Below are 19,145 nucleotides of genomic sequence, written 5' to 3' on the forward strand. Positions count from 1 at the left end.
TATTGAATAAGGACAAAACAAAGCAGGTAAACCATCAGCTCCTTTCGAAACTGAAGTCACAGTGACTACAAGATGGAAAGCACAGAATCCAAGCATATTATACAAAATGATACATACACATTCAAAGGTCTGTATATAACACACCCTGCATGTCTGCACACTAAAATAAATGCAGGACAAATCCATACACATCAACTGAACAGACAAATGAATGGATGCAGTAGCCTCCCTGCAGCCTTGTATTACACACAGTATACCGCACAAACATCATAAGAGGCCAAATTCGTAAAAAAACGAACCCAAAAAAAACCCAATTCCTCTGCCACCGCAGGACATATTTAACCAAAATTGAAAGCACACATACTAACTAAAATAATTCAACACATATTGGTCCCTCAGCAGCCGACCACTGTCGTCATCAGGGAAGATTGCCGGATTGTCCCAGTCCATGGCTGGTGGCACTCTGGGGGCCCTCTCCTTCCTCAGGCAGGCCACATTGTGGAGGACAGCACAAGCCACAGTAATATCACATGCCCTAACCCTTAATTTGTGAAGGCAGTGAAAGCGTGCCTTCAGGAGGCCAAAGGTCATTTCAACTCTGGCCCTGGTCCTGGCATGGGCATGGTTGTAGGCCTGCTGTGCTTCCTGGGGGTCTGTGAAAGGTGTCAGGAGAAAAGGCTGGCAGCCATACCCCCTGTCTCCCAGCAGCACACCAGAGAATTCACCTGTCAACACAAAATCTCATCATTACTACCTCATAAACACAGTGATATTCTTGACACAGCCATGATGGTTATAAATAGGGGTTGTGTGGCTTACCTTGTGATAGGCACTGATAGATTTCAGAGGCCCGAAAGATTCTGGAGTCATGGACTGAGCCAGGCCATTTTGCCACAACATTGCTGATCACACAGTCAGCATTGCAGACCATCTGAAATCATAAGATGAGGAATATTACACCAATCAATGCACATCACTGGCAATGCAGAGTGTTCGTCAATGGACAATATCAAAAAGTTATGTTCACCTGAACATTAATGCTGTGAAAGGATTTCCTATTCACAAAATCGGCCTCATGGGCACCTGAGGGGGCTTTTATCCTTATGTGTGTGCAGTCCACTGCACCAATGACATTGGGGAAACCTGTCACACAAAGTAATGAGTATCCTACTATGTGTTAACAGTTGTCCTGTAATTTGTAGATCCTCTTACCTGCAATCCTATAGAACTCCTCTTTGATGTCACAGAGTCTTCTGTGGCCAGGGAAGGAGATGAAGACATCTGCTAATGCTTTGATAGCCAGACACACACTCCTTATTGTGCGGCAAATTGTGGCCTTGTTCAGCTGTTCTGCATCCCCCACTGAGTACAGGAAGGCTCCACTAGAAAAAAAGCGCAAGGCCACACAAACCATTTGCTCCACACTCAGTGCATGGCTCCGTGCAGTGCGGTGCTTAATCCTGGGACCCAGTAGTCTGCATAGATACCTGATGCCATCTGCAGAAAACCTGTATCTTTCATATAGATGGTCATCAGGGAAGGCCAGTGGGTCCAACTGGTCCCTGAAGACCCTTTCTCGCCTGAAGGCTCTCCTCAGCACAAGTGCTTCTTCATCCACCACATCTCGCACGAATGGGCATGCCATTGTCAGAGCAGAAAGGAACACACAATTTTGGGCCTTCATATAGGCTAGTGGCCACACCTGGTGCTGGGGGGGTGGGCAAAAGAGGGCGATGCCTTATAACGATGACTTGGTTGTACTGATTGCTGGGAAAATAAAAAAAAACATTAGAAAGATGCCACCGTCCTGTGTGCTCACAATAAGAGCTCATATGTCATGGCTCACTTGACTTTACGAGAATATACCTAATTTTTATTTTGAGCTGTGTCATCTTCTTGGAGCTGGGGGAGGAAAGAAAAATAATGATTAATACATTTGTGTTACAGTTAGCATACAGTGTACATTGAAGGCATATCTCACCTCCCTCTCAAGTTTTTTTATTTCAAGGTCCAGTTTCCTAATTGTCCTCTTTTTTTATTTCGGACTCCAGTGCAAGATTTTCCATCTTTTTCTTCTTGTACTGAATGTCTATGTCTGCCAGTTCTATTTGGCGCCGGAGGTGGTTGCCATACAACTTTCTGATAGCTTGTGAGCTCTGTGAACACAATACAATTAGCGCAGCTGGAATTTGGCAGGATGTGGTGTCCTTTTATTAATACGCACTATGTTGCCAGGCTGGTTTTCCCACTGTATAGCATCTGGGTCCTGTAAAAGAAATTAGATTTTTTGATTTTGATGAGGACTCCTCACCATTGTAGAGTAAATAGTACTTTCACAGTCTTAACATGATACCTCATGCCTTCTGGAATCCAGAGAGATGGTCTCCTCCTCATCATCGTCTCCATCATGTGCTGTTGCTGCTGCACTGGGGCCTTCACCCTATCACATTTAATCGGATTCATATTGAAGCTAGTAGACAAGACATGCCAGGCCTACAGTATGCCTTTGATGGAGTACTCACTGGATCAGCATCGTCTGGTGCTTGTGCTGGTGGCTCTAACAGGAACACAGTGCTGCCAGACACTGCAAGGCAATAGGTAAACCAAAGTCAGACAGTCCAAATTGATTCAATATGAATGTGGTTGTATCCCATGTAGAGATGGAAGGACATACCTTGAATGAAGCGGGTGGCATCTTGGGAGGAACCTATACTCGTCTCTTTCCCCCCAGGGATCCCCTCTAAGACGGGCCTGCCTTTATTTAGCTCCAAGGCCATGTCCTCTGCTGGGGTAAGGTCAGCCTTTGGTGACCCACCACCCGTGCCTTGTCTGTGGGTATTCTTTTTCACTGCTAAAACAGTACAGACAATGTGTGAGCAGGCACCTTCTGGGTACAATATATGCTTGTGCTTTGTTAAATATTAGTCAGGGACCATACCATTCTGCAGAATGTTCTTGTATTTGATTTTGACCTGCTGCCATGTCCGTTTTGGCCCGTTCATGTTTAATCTACACACACATTTAATGGAGTCACACTGCAAAAAATTACTTGGTATTTTTGTCTTGTTTTCAGTAAAAATATCAAAAAATCTATCATAGCTTTATACAGTGTGATGGAGTTACTTTACACAATTTCACTCATATCTGCAGTGCATTTCAATTAAAAATTTAACCGTTTCATAATTACAGTACAACTGCATTTTTGGAGATGTGAATTAAATATTTGAATTGTAATTGTGATGTTTCAGCGGAGTGGTGACTGTGTAATTGTGCACTACTTACGCATTCAGGCGGTCTGCAATACTTTGCCACGCTTTTTCTCTTTGCTTTATCACTGTGGCGGTGTTGCCTTTCTTCTTAATTATATATTTTACCTCCTCCTATGCCTCCATGAGGATTTGTGCTTCCGACGGGGAAAAGTACGCGGCTCTAGTTGCCATGGTAAATCAGTTAATCTGTGATCTGTGGCGGGGTCTATTTGAGTGAGCCGTGAGCGCGCACCTATCCAGGATTGGTTTCACCTGGCTTAATGAATCCGTGTCTGCTCATCCTGGCTTGGTCTTTGTGCAACCAATTAAGCCTGGACGCACATGTTTTGGCTTCATTGAGCTCAGCTGAGTCATTTATCCCGGATGTCTTAATTCTACTTTTGTGCAACAGGCCCCTGTTCGGAAATAATCTAAACAGAAACAATTACCCACAAAACCCCAACAGAAAAACAGGCACTTATGTGTGACTCCCAATCAGCAACAACCAACAACAGCTGTGCCTGATTGGAAGCCACACGGCCAAAATCAATGAAACAGACAACATAGAAAATGAACATAGAACGCCCACCCAATGTAACACCCTGGCCTAACCAAAATAAAGAACAAAAACCCCTCTCTATGGCCAGGGCGTTACACTGGCGGACTCGCTAAACACACATGCTTTGTTTGTAAATTATGTTGGAGTGTGCCACTGGCTATCCGTAAATAAATAAAAAACTAGAAAATGGTTCCATCTGGTTTGCTTAATATAAGGAATTTGAAATTATTTATACTTTTACTTATACTTTGTAAGTATAATATTTGAGCAATTACATTGAATTTTGATACGTAACTATATTTAAAACCAAATACTTTTAGACTTTTTACTCAAGTAGTATTTTACTGGGTGACTTTCTTCTTTACTTGAGTCATTTTCTATTAAGATATCTTTACTTTTACTGAAGTATGACAATTGGGTACTTTTTCCACCACTGGAAATTGCTACTTAGTTTCTACACGGACCACACCCATGCCGAAATTGAAGAGAGGTTTTGAATGATGAGTTATGTGTGCAGTGACCGAACTGGAAACACATTCCGTAACCTGTGGTCAGATTGGACCACCTAACCAACCACATACACACCAGTGGAGGCTGCTGAGGGTAGGACGGCTCATAATAATGGTTGGAACGGTGCAAATGGAATGGATTCAACACATGGAAACCGTTTGTTTCATGTATTTGATACCCTTCCACTTATTCCGCTTCAGCCATTACCACGAGCCCGTCCTCCCGAATTAAGGTGCCACCAACCTCCTGTGATAAACACACACACAGAGCCTGGCACCACTCTCTGTTCACTCAGTAGTGGTTAGCCTACAGCGCGATACTACAGAATATACACACACACAACACAATATATCTGTGATTACTCTTTGATTATAACTGTATTGCTGTGGTATTTCTGTGGTTGGTATTCTTTGATGTGCAAGGGTATACAGTACATTTAATGGTACTGTATCTCTCTTAGCCTCAGTATTAAACCCACCTTCTCCTCTTTGTCCCCAGGAGCTGACCGTGTCCCAGAAGAATGGTGGTAACGTGCTGCAGATGATGTATGAGAAGCCAGAGAGATGGGCCTACACCTTCCAGACCTACGCTTTCATGAGTAGGGTCCGCGCCCAGATGAAATCCACCAATGGGAAGCTCAGAGAGGCAGAGAACCCCGTGCAGTTCTTCGAGCGCTCCGTCTACAGTGACAGGTATGGATGAACCGGACATCTCACCAGGAGAGTCAACCTTGGTAACGTTACATGTCGTCTTTGATTGGATGCCAAGGATTAGGTCTAAGATATGATACCAAGGATAGGGTTTAGAGTTCTATTTCCAAGGAAATAGTTCTCTAACATTGCTTCTAAGCACACCACTCTCATCTGTCCTTTGTTGTTGTTGTGTCTGTGTCCAGGTACATCTTTGTTGATGTTGTGTCTGTGTCCAGGTACATCTTTGTTGATGTTGTGTCTGTGTCCAGGTACATCTTTGTTGTTGTTGTCTGTGTCCAGGTACATCTTTGTTGTTGTTGTGTCTGTGTCCAGGTACATCTTTGTTGTTGTGTCTGTGTCCAGGTACATCTTTGTTGTTGTTGTGTCTGTATCCAGGTACATCTTTGTTGATGTTGTGTCTGTGTCCAGGTACATCTTTGTTGATGTTGTGTCTGTGTCCAGGTACATCTTTGTTGATGTTGTGTCTGTGTCCAGGTACATCTTTGTTGTTGTTGTGTCTGTGTCCAGGTACATCTTTGTTGTTGTTGTGTCTGTGTCCAGGTACATCTTTGTTGTTGTTGTGTCTGTGTCCAGGTACATCTTTGTTGTTGTTGTGTCTGTGTCCAGGTACATCTTTGTTGATGTTGTTGTCTGTGTCCAGGTACATCTTTGTTGTTGTTGTGTCTGTGTCCAGGTACATCTTTGTTGATGTTGTGTCTGTGTCCAGGTACATCTTTGTTGTTGTTGTCTGTGTCCAGGTACATCTTTGTTGTTGTTGTCTGTGTCCAGGTACATCTTTGTTGTTGTTGTGTCTGTGTCGAGGTACATTTTTGTTGTTGTTGTGTCTGTGTCCAGGTACATCTTTGTTGTTGTTGTCTGTGTCCAGGTACATCTTTGTTGTTGTTGTGTCTGTGTCCAGGTACATCTTTGTTGATGTTGTGTCTGTGTCCAGGTACATCTTTGTTGTTGTTGTCTGTGTCCAGGTACATCTTTGTTGTTGTTGTGTCTGTGTCCAGGTACATCTTTGTTGTTGTGTCTGTGTCCAGGTACATCTTTGTTGTTGTTGTGTCTGTGTCCAGGTACATCTTTGTTGTTGTTGTGTCTGTGTCCAGGTACATCTTTGTTGTTGTTGTGTCTGTGTCCAGGTACATCTTTGTTGATGTTGTGTCTGTGTCCAGGTACATCTTTGTTGTTGTTGTGTCTGTGTCCAGGTACATCTTTGTTGTTGTTGTGTCTGTGTCCAGGTACATCGTTGTTGTTGTTGTTGTCTGTGTCCAGGTACATCTTTGTTGATGTTGTTGTCTGTGTGCAGGTACATTTTTGTTGATGTTGTGTCTGTGTCCAGGTACATCTTTGCGGCAAACCTGTATGAGAGTGAGTGTCTGAACGAGACAGAGTGGTCCATCTACCAGGACTGGCACGGCTGGCTCCATGAACAGTTTGGGAAACACATCGAGCTGGATGGCATCATCTACCTCCGAGCCGCACCAGAGGTCAGCAACTAATTAGGAACTTACCGTTCAAAACATTTAAATTACATTGTAGTCGATTATATGGTGTAGCCTATTGGTTTTTTACGTACTGGTATACACCTCATGCTAAATTTTTTTTTTTTTTAAAACATTAAATTAAGGTACACTTATACCTGTGTGGTAACAATGTAATTGCACTGGTCCTTGTGTGTGTGTAGAGATGCATGGAGAGGCTGCATCGGAGAGGCAGAGAGGAGGAGCAGGGCATTCCACTGGAGTACCTGGAGAAACTTCACTTCAAACACGAGAGCTGGCTGCAGCACAAAACCATGTGGTGAGAGGAAGGGAGGGAGGGAGTGTTGGTGGTATTGTAAGGGAGGGAGTGTTGATGGTATTGTGAGGGAGGAAGGGAGTGTTGGTATTGTGAGGGAGGAAGGGAGTGTTACGGAAGGGAGTGGGTTGTTGCAGGGATGTGTGTCTGCGCATGTGTGTGTAGTAGCATTAAGTAAAAAGCTTAAACGTTTACATTTTATAGATGGATGTAACCTCGTATCCAGGCTTTTGCGCACATCACATGTAAGGCTGGGATATCAACCACTCAAAGTTGGCCATAGTGGGAGTGACCATAAAATTCTATGGGTGTGATCTAGTGAGTATAGTATATGTCATCATTTCATTTGAGGGAATCACACGAGTGTACGGGGGAGGGTTAAGGGGAAGGTGTTGTGGGACATGATTGGCTGGTAGATAAAACCAATGAATCTCTGTATTGGCTAACAAAGGCCAAGTTTGATGTGTTGGTCCACCAGACTTCATGCATTTGGGTGGAAGTGTGGGAACAAGATTAAGGTGGATGAGACAGGAAACAGGCTTGTTTCTAAGGTCTATTGTGAGCTGTGAATTTCCTTATAAAGATGGATGTCTTCCCTTACAAAGTAATTTCTGCTTAAACCCTCAGTTGTGAATGAGAAAAAATTGAGTTTGAACGAAAGCATTGGATTTGGCCCAGCCATAGCCGCTGGGCTGGCTTGGGGATATGAGGGACAATGAAGATCATTAGAGTGTGCGGGGTTTAGCGCAAAAACGCATTTTCCCCAAGCCCAGTCCAGCAGCTATGGCTGGACAAAACCCACATGTTTTCGTTCAAACAAAAACATGTATCTCTCACAACACAAGCAGTGGGGCGGCTTCTGTGGGGAAAAGAAGCTGCAGATCAGGCCTCGGATCCACAGTTGCTTTTCACAACAGAAGCTGCCCCACTGCTTTTGTTGTGAGAGTGAAGAAATAGAGTAGGGCTGGGCCAAACCTCAGTTTTTCCATCAAACACTATTTTTTTCTCTCTCAACACAAGCAGCTTCTGTTGTGAAAAGCAACTGCAGATCCAGGCTTTAAAGGAAATAACCTTTAAATAACAAGGAAACAACCATTAAGAAGCCTGACCTGAGTAAAAAATATGTAGTTTATTGCATAAGCTGTGTGTGTGTGTGTGTGTGTGTGTGTGTGTGTGTGTGTGTGTGTGTGTGTGTGTGTGTGTGTGTGTGTGTGTGTGTGTGTGTGTGTGTGTGTGTGTGTGTGTGTGTGTGTGTGTGTGTGTGTGTGTGTGTGTGTGTGTGTGTGTGTTGTTGTCACTAACCGTATGTCCCGTTCCCTCTTGGCCCTGACCCACAGCATGGAGTATAAGTATTTGAATAACGTGCCCATTCTGACGCTAGATGTTAACGAAGATTTCAAAGTTGACAAGGTCAAGGGTGAGGACATGGTGGAAAAGGTAAGAATATAGGCCATTTGTTTTTCATGGAAATTGGTCATTATTTCTAATGAAGCAGTGTCTTTCAGAAGTACATAGATGTGACTATATTTAGCTGGTATTTTTGTTAAGGAAACATACTGTAGTGAAAAACATCCTGTTATCACTGACTACAGTCAAATTATTAGTAGAGGGATGTTGATAAAGATACACACACACACACACACACACACACACACACACACACACACACACACACACACCGTTTAATTTCTGGAAATGAGGCCTGAAGAGCTGCTAATGTAGCTGTTACATGTTGAGGGTTAACACAGATGCTACAACTGATATCAAAAAGCCATTAGTAGAACACACACACACACACATTGAGGTAAATTGTTCCTGCACTTCCTGTCCAGTTGTAGTACTGTCATCCTCTCGCACATCCAAGCTTTGCTCCATATTGTGTCCACATCAAATGCTTAGACTGACCGGACACACCAATTACATTGACGCTAATCCATATTTATTGTGTGCTAACAGCTTGTTATGTGCTTTTCATCCAGGTCAAAGAGTTTCTCAATACCTTGTAAACATCAGCTGATGACCATCACATCCTGCACTGAAGGGGAGCCAGATGTGAGGAGACGTGGAACCTGACACGCTTTTTTGTAATGAATGATTTTGATTATTTGTATATATTATTTTTAAAGAATTTTAAATGTATCGTACTGCATAGGTACTATAATGATTTTGTATAGCTTGGTTTCACTTTCATGGCGTGTGGTGTTGTTATTTAAGCAATATGAATGAGAAGGGGAGAACATTGATATGTATTTCATCATTGGTAATCATTTGGACAGTTTAATGAAAACCTAAAATAAAATAGGTCTGCCAGTATGAGGGAACCTAAGGACGTTTTGTGTGATTCTTGTGGAAACAAAAATTGCCTGTGGCCCTAGGTCCCTGCAAACCCTACCTGAAGTGCTGTGCATAGCATACTGTATGCCCAGGAGATGGAGCTAAACTAAACTACCTGGTCTGGAGGGTCAGTGTGAGCTCAGCAAACTGCCTATAATCTACAAAATAAAATAGGTTGTCACAGGTGAAAAGGTGTACTTGTAAGATAAACGTTTCATGCGCATGAAATATACAGGTAACTGCCAAAATAAAAGAAAGTCCAACAGAAAGCGTCTTAATAGGGTGTTGGACCACGAGCTGCCAGAGCAGCTTCAATGCGCCTTGGCATAGATTCTACAAGTGTCTGGAACTTTATTGGAGGGATGTGACACAATTCTGCAACAAGAAATTCCATAATTTGGTGTTTTGTTGATGGTGGTGGAAAATGCTCTCTCAGAATCTCCCATAAGTGTTCAATTGGGTTGAGATATGGTGACTGAGATGTGCACACACACACATAACACTTTAAACCTCCTATGCTCTCTTTCAACGTCACAGATCTTTTCTAAAATCAAATTTTATTTGTCACTTCGTAAACAACAGTAAAAAGCTTATTGATTTACTTCACAACAATTCAGAGAGGAAATGTTTAAATGCAAAGCAGTTGCCATACCAAGCGGTGATGCAGCCAGTCAAGATGCTCTCAATGGTGCAACTGTATAACTTTTTGAGGATCTAAGGGCGATGTGGATGGGGTGTACTCGGCCTCAGTTTCCTATATTCCACAATCAGTTCCTTTGTCATGCTGACATTGAGGGAGAGGTTGTTGTCCTGGCACCACACTGCCAGAACACTAACTTACTCCCTATAGGCTGTCTCATCGTCTTCGGTGAACAGGTCTAGTACTGTTGTGTCGTCAGCAAAGGTAATGATGGTATTAATGTCGTGCGCGGACAGGCAATCGTGGGTGAACAGGGAGTAAAGAAGGGAACTAAGCACTCACTCCTGAGGGGCCCCCGTGTTGAGGGTCAGCGTGGCAGATGTGTTGTTGCCCTCACCACCTGCGGGCGGCCTGTCAGGAAGTCCAGGTGTTCAATCCCAAGGTCCTGAGCTTAGTGATGAGCATGGAGGACACTATGGTGTTGAACTCCACAAATGTGAGTGCTACGGGGCAATAGTCATTTAGACAGGTTTTTGGCATTCTTGGGCACAGGGACTATGGTAGTCTGCTTGAAACATGTAGGTGTTACAGACTGGGTCAGGGAAAGGTTTAAAATGTCAGTGAAGACACTTGCCAGCTCGTAAGCGCATCCTCTGAGAACACATCCTGGTCTGGCCTCGCAGCCTTGTGAAGGTTAACCTGTTTAAAGTCCTTCACATCTGCTATGGAGAGCAAGATTACATGGTCGTCCAGAAACAGTAGGTGCTCTCATGCATGGTTCAGTGTTGCTTGCCTCAAAGCAGCACAGAGTAGGCATTTAGTATCAAGGCGAGACCCAAATGCACACACAAGAGGCAGATGGTTGGAGTCTTACAATATTTATTAATCCAAAGGGGTAAGCAAGAGAAGGGTCAAGGACAGGCAAAAAGGTCAAAGCCAGATCAGAGTCCAGGAGGTACAAAGTGGCAGACAGGTTCGTGGTTAAGGCAGGCAGAATGGTCAGGCAGGAGGGTACAAAGTCCAGAAACAGGCAAGGGTCAAAACCAGGAGGACTAGAAAAAGGAGAATGCAAAAAGCAGGAGAACGGGAAAAATGCTGGTTGACTTGGAAACATGCAAGACGAACTGGCACAGAGAGACAGGAAACACAGGGATAAATACACTGGGGAAAACAAGCGACACCTGGAGGGGGTGGAGACAATAACAAAGACAGGTGAAACTGATCAGGGTGTGACATTTAGCTGCACTTTCTGAGAAGTGCTTTCTCTGGATGTGCATTTTCTTTGCTTATGGCCCTATACAGCTCATTGAGTGCGGTATTAATGCCAGCATCGGTTTGTGGTGGTAAATAGACAGCTACGAAAAATATAAATGAATACTCTATTGGTCAATAGTATGGTCTGCAGCTTATAATGAGGTATAACTCAGGCAAGCAAAAACTTGAGCATAACTAACAAAATTACAGTTAACAAAAATAAACACTTAAGCCAGTATAAACAAATGTATAGAATTTATTATACAAGAGACAAAATTCACACATTCTCCAGCAAACAACAGTCATGTCTTAAGTGTAAAACTAATAATGACTCAATAATCCATGCTTTCTGGGAACGCTATGAAGTCCAAAAATTATGGGCGGAGCTAGAAAGTTGGCTGTCAAAAGTATTACAATGTAAATCTAATTTTAATCCATCTGTCTGCATATTTTATGACATGGCATTTGGGGGTGTAGTGAGCTACTCAATAGAGTACCACAGTATGAGTCATAATACCCATAAAACCTAGCGGTCAAACAGGGAAATGGTTCCAATCATTTTTCACAATTATTTTTTCGCAAAGTTCTTTTTAGAAACACTTAAAATAAGGTCTGTGATCCGTATAGGCTTACCCTGGTGTGACGTTTTTATAAATCTCTCTAGGACAAGGTGGCTTTTATCAATATATTTGCCTGTATTTCCCCCCCCCCCCCCCCCCAAATGAAACGCTAATTAGCTGCTAATGTGACTATCATAAAAAACTACAAATGCCATGATGATTTGGACGAGTCTGCCGAATCGAGGCAAAGGTAAGAATCTCTGGATTATAACGATCTAATGTTAGCTAAATGTAGTAATGAATAAATAAGCTACGTTTCTTTAAATGAACAATTCTGTGAACTGTCTTGTGCAAGTTTTAAATTGACACAATACCTGTTAGCAAAGATGTCAGCTAGAGATGATGTGCAGGAGTTTGCAGGTATTTGTAGTCTTGCGTGATGTCAACTTTGATGCTAATTAGCATTTTCGAAACAGAGTAAATAGAGCCGAATATATTGATAAGTCACCTTGTCCGAGAGAGATTTACATGGTTTTCAAAAAGTCATGCCAGGGTAAGCCTACACAAAACACAGCCCATATTTTTGGTGTTTTCTAAAATCCCTTATGGGAAAATTGAATGTTGGAAAAACGATTGGAACCATTTCCCTGTTTGACCGCTATGTTTCATGGGTATCTTGACACCTCCGCTGTGGGGCTCTTTGGGCTGGATGATTATCTTTTCATCACTCATCTTGAAATAACATACTAAAAACATGGAAATCAATCAATCTGCCATCATTAACGCATCATTAAAAATCAAATGATTTATTATTGAAATATTGAAATAGCAGCGGCGACCGAGAAAATTCATTTGTACAGTTTTAGGTCAAGTGGCAAACAATAATGCAGGCACTGGGGATAGGGGTGTGAGCATGCGGGTCTGGGCAGATGAGATTTAGTCATTGTTTGTGTGCCTCTGTAAGTTGTTGTTCATATGTATAAGTTTGTATCTGGAGTGGGGGGAAATATAAAATATATATAATAACAATTTTAAAAAGTGCTGTATTGCAAAGTTAAGTTTTATTAATTTAATAACTCACATTTAAGAATCGTTATCTAAAGAATATGTGTTGTAGGGCCTATGTATTGGACATTTATCAAATATTTTATAATAAGCTACTATTAGGCTATCAATAGGCCTTTGAATGCTGTCCTTTAATTCCTTTGTTTAGAAAGTAAACAGATAGGCTTACACATCAGTTTCACCTTGAGATTTTTATACATTTTTTACCCCGTGCTGCTGACAAATGGATTATTGGAAGAATGTGTGATAACTAGAAATACAGCAGAGCCCGTATGTCTAAGTACATAGATGTGACTATATTTATCTGGTATTTTTGTGTTGTTTGGAGGGCAGTAGTGGAAAACATCCTGTTATCACTGACTACAGTCGAGTTATTGGTAGAGGGATGAGATGGGTTTACCAAGAAAAACTTCCAAAAGGACTCATTCAAGGCACTCAACAAAAAGGCACAGATTGATTTCTTTTAGCTCACTTTAATCCATTGTACAGAATGAGAACAGGTGACTAAAGTTTTGTTGTCAAGCGGGAAATCTTCCTTAATAGTAGATAAAGACACGCACACACAAATGTTTCACTCATGGAAATGAAGCCTGCTAATGTACTGTAGCTGTTTCATGTTGAGGGTAAACACCAATGCCATGCCTGATATCAGAAAAAGCCATTAGTAAGACACTGATGGAAATTTGTCCTGCACTTCCTGTCCAGTTGCAGTACTGTCATCCTCTCGCATGTCCACATCAAAAGCTTGCACTGACCTGGCACACCAATTACACTGACGCTAATATCCATGTTCATTATGTGCTAACAGCTTGTTCTATATCGTGGGGCTTCGCTGCTCGTGGTCTAGCCCACTGCCTAGGCAGCCAATAGCCTGACGAAATAATTATGCACGCGCTCCAGCCAATGGGAGTACAGCTCCCCCTATATATAGGAGCGTGTCTCTACAGTCAGCCTCCCACTTTCTTCAGCGCGACTGAAGATTTGTCTGAAGAACTGCATGACAAGATAAGTCTCAAGCTGATCCTGCCCAAATTGATCCAGTCACGGCGTCATATATCATGAGCAAGAAGCCACCACCAAAAGCTCTTTTAAAAGGAGACTTCAGGATTTTGGCAATGAGGCCCTTTATCTACTTCCTCAGAGTCAGATGAACTCATGGATACAATTTGTATGTCTCTCTGTCCAGTATAAAGAAAGTTAGAGGTTGTTTCGCGAGCCAATGCGAACTAGCATTAGTGCAATGATTGGAAGTGTATGGGTATTTGCTAGTATGCACATAGACATAAAGATGGTATGCATGAGTTCCTCTGACTCTGGGGAAGTAGATAATGGGCCTCGTTGCCAAAATCCCGAAGTATCTCTTTAAGAGCTGAATGTTGCTGTTCCTCTTGCTCGGCATCTGTGGACTCACGTGTTTTGTTTGCTTGGGCTCACAGCTGCGCCCTGCTGTCCTCCAAGGTGCGGTGGAAACGCTTGGCATTTTTCAGTGTGCATGTCCCCTCAAGCGTTTTATACGCACTCTCAGGTTCTGAGGGCTCTTCCAGAGATGATGATGTTCCTTCCTCTCTCTTGGTTAAGGCGGGTCCCTCGTGTCCTCAGCAGGCTTGCCACCACCGGTATCCTTACCTCACTCCGCCTCTAGTGCTGTAGCTGGTCCTCTCATGCACACAGATGCAGGGGTAGAGCGGGTTTGTCCCTCACTCACCACGACCCCCCTAAGGAGTACCCTTCCAGGTCTAGTAAAACAGCGTCTGTGTTACCACATATGGCTATTCTACGGCCCCTGCACTACAGGTTCCACTTCCAACCATGCCAAGTATGGGCATTGGGCCCACACACGACAGGCTCACACGCTTGGGTTACGGATGTAACCATCACGCCGATGCCTCCGGTTCACACAGAAGGTATCCTTTCCCTTTCAAGGGGGTCCCCATGGGCTGTGTCAACGTCCAACGGGCCGCGACTGACAGGGCCATAGAGGACTACAGACTTTTTCTACTGAACGCTCCTCGACTTTGCGCTCTCCTGCTATCAGATAATTATTGGGAGTGGCGTTAAATCTGTACTCTGCCCACCTGATAGATCGGACGCTGAGGCGAGGTTACGCCATTCAATTTTGTTGCCCCCTCCACCTTTTGTTGTAGAAACGGTGATGTCGTAACCAGAGAAGTTTACAGGTCTGAACAAGGAAATTGCAGAGCTTCTGGTGAAGGAGGCGGTAATAGTAGTTCCCCAAGAGCAGAGAAACAGCGGGCACTACTCACCCTATTTTCTCATGCCAAAGAAGGCAGGGTGTTGTGAGGCCAATTCTGGATCTGTGGGCTTTAAACAAGTCTGACCTTTCCGCATGATCACGACAAAGCGCGTTCTGGAGCATATCCACCAGGGCGACTTCTGCATGAGCATCGACTGGAGGGACATGTACATCCATGTGCCGTTGCTTCGGCATCACAGGAAGTTTCTGAGCTTTGCTTTTCAAGTAGTGGCATACGAGTACACAAGATACGTCCTAGCTCCTCGCGTCTTTTCCAAATGCGTGGAGGCGGCAATAGAACCGCTACATCGCCAGGAAGTCAGGGATCTGGCATACTTGGACCACCTGCTGGTTCTCACCCCATCAGTAGAGCTGGCGATCGTACACATGACCCGACTGGTGACTCATCTCATGCGACTGAGTGTCCTCGGGATGGAGCGGAACATGACAAGCTCTGGTAAGCGGAGGTGTGTGGCCTCCAACAGAACGCCACATCAACCTCCTGGAACTAGAAACGTTTTTGTTGGAGCTACGGCACATCGCACCCATGCATCGAGGACACCATGTGTTGGTTTGCTCAGACAACCGGACCACAGTGACGTACGTGAACCGCCAAGGAGGGGTGAGATCTCCTGCTCTTCACACCTTGGTGGAGGAACTGTAGCTGTGGCCTAGTTATCCTCAACATTGTGGTCTGAAAATCTTGGCTCATGGGCCACATCCGACCTGCAAATATGTCAAGGCTCAGGAGAAGACCCAGATGCAGACAGTTTTGAAGTAACAAAAGTTTATTACAAAAGCAGGGGGGCAGGCAAACAGCAGGTCAAGGGCAGGCAGAGGTCAGTAATACAGAGCAGAGTCCAAAAGGTACAGAACAGCAGGCAGGCTCAGGGCAGGCAGAGGTCATTAATCCAGGTTGGTGTGACAAGGTACAGAATGGCAGGAAGGCTCAGGGCAGGCAGAATGGTCAAAACCAGGAAAACAGGAATTAGAGAAAGACAGGAGCATGGAAAAACACTGGTATGCTTGACGAAACAAAACAAACTGGCAAGAGACAAACAGAGAACACAGGTATAAATACACTGGGGATAATGGAGAAGATGGGAGACACCTGGAGTGGATGGAGACAAGCACAAAGACAGGTGAAACAGATCAGGGTGTGACAAAATCACAATATGATGGTATGTGAAGCGATTAGTAATTTCTATTGGAATCCAGCCAGAGGGAGGAAATCCAATAATTTGAATATTTTATCACCCACAACCTGCATTCAGTATGGCTGCAATGGCCAAGGACTTGGCAAACCACACTTTTTACCTTAACACTGAGATTTTAACAATTACAAATTTGCTGTGAATATGATTGAGAAGTGTAAAAAAGCATGAATATGTATTTCTTCATTGGTAATCATTTGGGCTGTTTTATGAATGCCTAAAATAAATTAGGCCTATCAGAATGAGGGAACCTAAGGATGTTTTGTGGGATTCTAGTGGAAACAAATATTCCCTGTGGCCCTAGGTCCCTGCAAAGCCTACCTGAAGTGCTGTGCATAGCATACTGTATGCCCAGAAGATAGAGCTATACTCACTACCTGGTCTGGAGGGTCAGTGTGAGCTCTATAGGCTGAGCAAGGTGCCAGGCAGTGTTAAGTTGCAAACCAATCTGTTATTACCCACTTACTTGGAAATTAGTTCATAATCAGACAGTCGGTGAAGAGCCTTGATCAAGCGGGCCCTCGCAGCAAACTGCCTGTTATCTGCACAATAAAATAGGTTGTCACAGGTGAAAATGTGTACCTGTAAGATAAACGTTTCATGTGCATGAAATATACTGCTCAAAAAAATAAAGGGAACACTTAAACAACACATCCTAGATCTGAATGAAAGAAATAATCTTATTAAAACCTTTTTTCTTTACATAGTTGAATGTGCTGACAACAAAATCACACAAAAATAATCAATGGAAATCCAATTTATCAACCCACGGAGGTCTGGATTTGGAGTCACACTCAAAATTAAAGTGGAAAACCACACTACAGGCTGATCCAACTTTCATGTAATGTCCTTAAAACAAGTCAAAATGAGGCTCAGTAGTGTGTGTGGCCTCCACGTGCCTGTATGACATCCCTACAACACCTGGGCATGGTCCTGATGAGGTGGCAGATGGTCTCCTGAGGGATCTCCTCCCAGACCTGGACTAAAGCATCCGCCAACTCCTGGACAGTCTGTGGTGCAACGTGGCGTTGGTGGATGGAGCGAGACATGATGTCCCAGATGTGCTCAATTGGATTCAGGTCTGGGGAACGGGCGGGCCAGTCCATAGCATCAATGCCTTCCTCTTGCAGGAACTGCTGACACACTCCAGCCACATGAGGTCTAGCATTGTCTTGCATTAGGAGGAACCCAGGGCCAACCGCACCAGCATATGGTCTCACAAGGTGTCTGAGGATCTCATCTTGGTACCTAATGGCAGTCAGGCTACCACTGGCGAGCACATGGAGGGCTGTGCGGCCCCCCAAAGAAATGCCACCCCACACCATGACTGACCCACCACCAAACCGGTCATGCTGGAGGATGTTGCAGGCAGCAGAACGTTCTCCACGGCGTCTCCAGACTCTGTCACGTCTGTCACGTGCTCAATGTGAACCTGCTTTCATCTGTGAAGAGCACAGGGCGCCAGTGGCAAATTTGCCAATCTTGGTGTTCTCTGGCAAATGCCAAACGTCCTGCACGGTGTTGGGCTGTAAGCACAACCCCCACCTGTGGACGTCGGACCCTCATACCACCCTCATGGAGTCTGTTTCTGACCGTTTGAGCAGACACATGCACATTTGTGGCCTGCTGGAGGTCATTTTGCAGGGCTCTGGCAGTGCTTCTCCTGCTCCTCCTTGCACAAAGGCGGAGGTAGCAGTCCTTCTGCTGGGTTGTTGCCCTCCTACAGCCTCCTCCACGTCTCCTGATGTACTGGCCTGTCTCCTGGTAGCGCCTCCATGCTCTGGACACTACGCTGACAGACACAGCAAACCTTCTTGCCACAGCTCACATTGATGTGCCATCCTGGATGAGCTGCACTGCCTGAGCCACTTGTGTGGGTTGTAGACTCCGTCTCATGCTATCATTAGAGTGAAAGCTCCGCCAGCATTCAAAGTGACCAAAACATCAGCCAGGAAGCATAGGAACTGAGAAGTGGTCTGTGGTCCCCACCTGCAGAACCACTCCTTTATTGGGGGTGTCTTGCTAATTGCCTATAATTTCCAACTGTTGTCTATTCCATTTGCACAACAGCATGTGAAATTTATTGTCAATCAGTGTTGCTTCCTAAGTGGACAGTTTGATTTCACAGAAGTGTGATTGACTTGGAGTTACATTGTGTTGTTTAAGTGTTCCCTTTATTTTTTTGAGCAGTGTATATAGTCGTGGCCAAAAGTTTTGAGAATGACACACATATTCATTTTCACAAAGTTTGCTGCTTCAGTGTCTTTAGATATTTTTTATCAGATGTTACTATGGAATACTGAAGTATAATTACAAGCATTTCATAAGTGTCAAAGGCTTTTATTGACAAGTACATGAAGTTGATGCAAAGAGTCAATATTTGCAGTGTTGACCCTTCTTTTTCAAGACCTCTGCAATCCGCCCTGGCATGCTGTCAATTAACTTCTGGGCCACATCCTGACTGATGGCAGCCCATTCTTGCATGATCAATGCTTGGAGTTTGTCAGAATTTGTGGGGTTTTGTTTGTCCACCCGCCTCTTGAGGATTGACCACAAGTTGGGGAGTTTCCTGGCCATGGACCCAAAATATCGATGTTTTGTTCCCCGAGCCACTTAGTTATCACTTTTTCCTTATGGCAAGGTGCTCCATCATGCTGGAAAAGGCATTGTTTGTCACCAAACTGTTCCTGGATGGTTGGGAGAAGTTGCTCTCTGAGGATGTATTGGTACCATTCTTTATTCATGGTTGTGTTCTTAGGCAAAATTGTGAGTGAGCCCACTCCCTTGGCTGAGAAGCAACCCCACACATGAATGATCTCAGGATGCTTTACTGTTGGCATGACACAGGACTGATGGTAGCGCTCACCTTGTCTTCTCCGGACAAGCTTTTTTCCGGATGCCCCAAACAATCGAAAAGGGGATTCATCAGAGAAAATGACTTTACCCCAGTCCTCAGCAGTCCAATACCTGTACCTTTTGCAGAATATCAGTCTGTCCCTGATATTTTTCCTG

At 44.0% G+C, this 19,145-nt stretch overlaps 1 protein-coding gene and 1 long non-coding RNA gene across 4 annotated transcripts in view; one reads left to right on the plus strand and one right to left on the minus strand.

Annotated features, from left to right (window-relative positions):
• Positions 1-19,145, plus strand: part of dck (deoxycytidine kinase) — a 32,393-nt gene that overhangs the window by 4,064 nt on the left and 9,184 nt on the right. Inside the window, exons 3-7 of one of the 3 annotated variants that reach the window (XM_045717704.2) lie at positions 4,816-5,009; positions 6,355-6,502; positions 6,700-6,815; positions 8,150-8,249; positions 8,769-9,133. In XM_045717704.2, coding sequence (XP_045573660.2) covers positions 4,816-5,009; positions 6,355-6,502; positions 6,700-6,815; positions 8,150-8,249; positions 8,769-8,885 — 675 coding nt within the window. In that variant the 3' untranslated portion in view covers positions 8,886-9,133. 3 annotated transcript variants of the gene reach the window in all.
• Positions 943-2,260, minus strand: LOC123733215 (uncharacterized). The gene is made up of 3 exons (XR_014378802.1): positions 1,982-2,260; positions 1,867-1,902; positions 943-1,767 (listed from the first exon to the last, which is right to left on the minus strand). It is a non-coding gene; the product is annotated as an uncharacterized LOC123733215 (long non-coding RNA).

Source organism: Salmo salar, chromosome 01 (genome assembly GCF_965601325.2).
Source record: "Salmo salar chromosome 01, fSalSal1, whole genome shotgun sequence".
In the NCBI taxonomy this organism is placed as follows: Eukaryota; Metazoa; Chordata; class Actinopteri; order Salmoniformes; family Salmonidae; genus Salmo; species Salmo salar.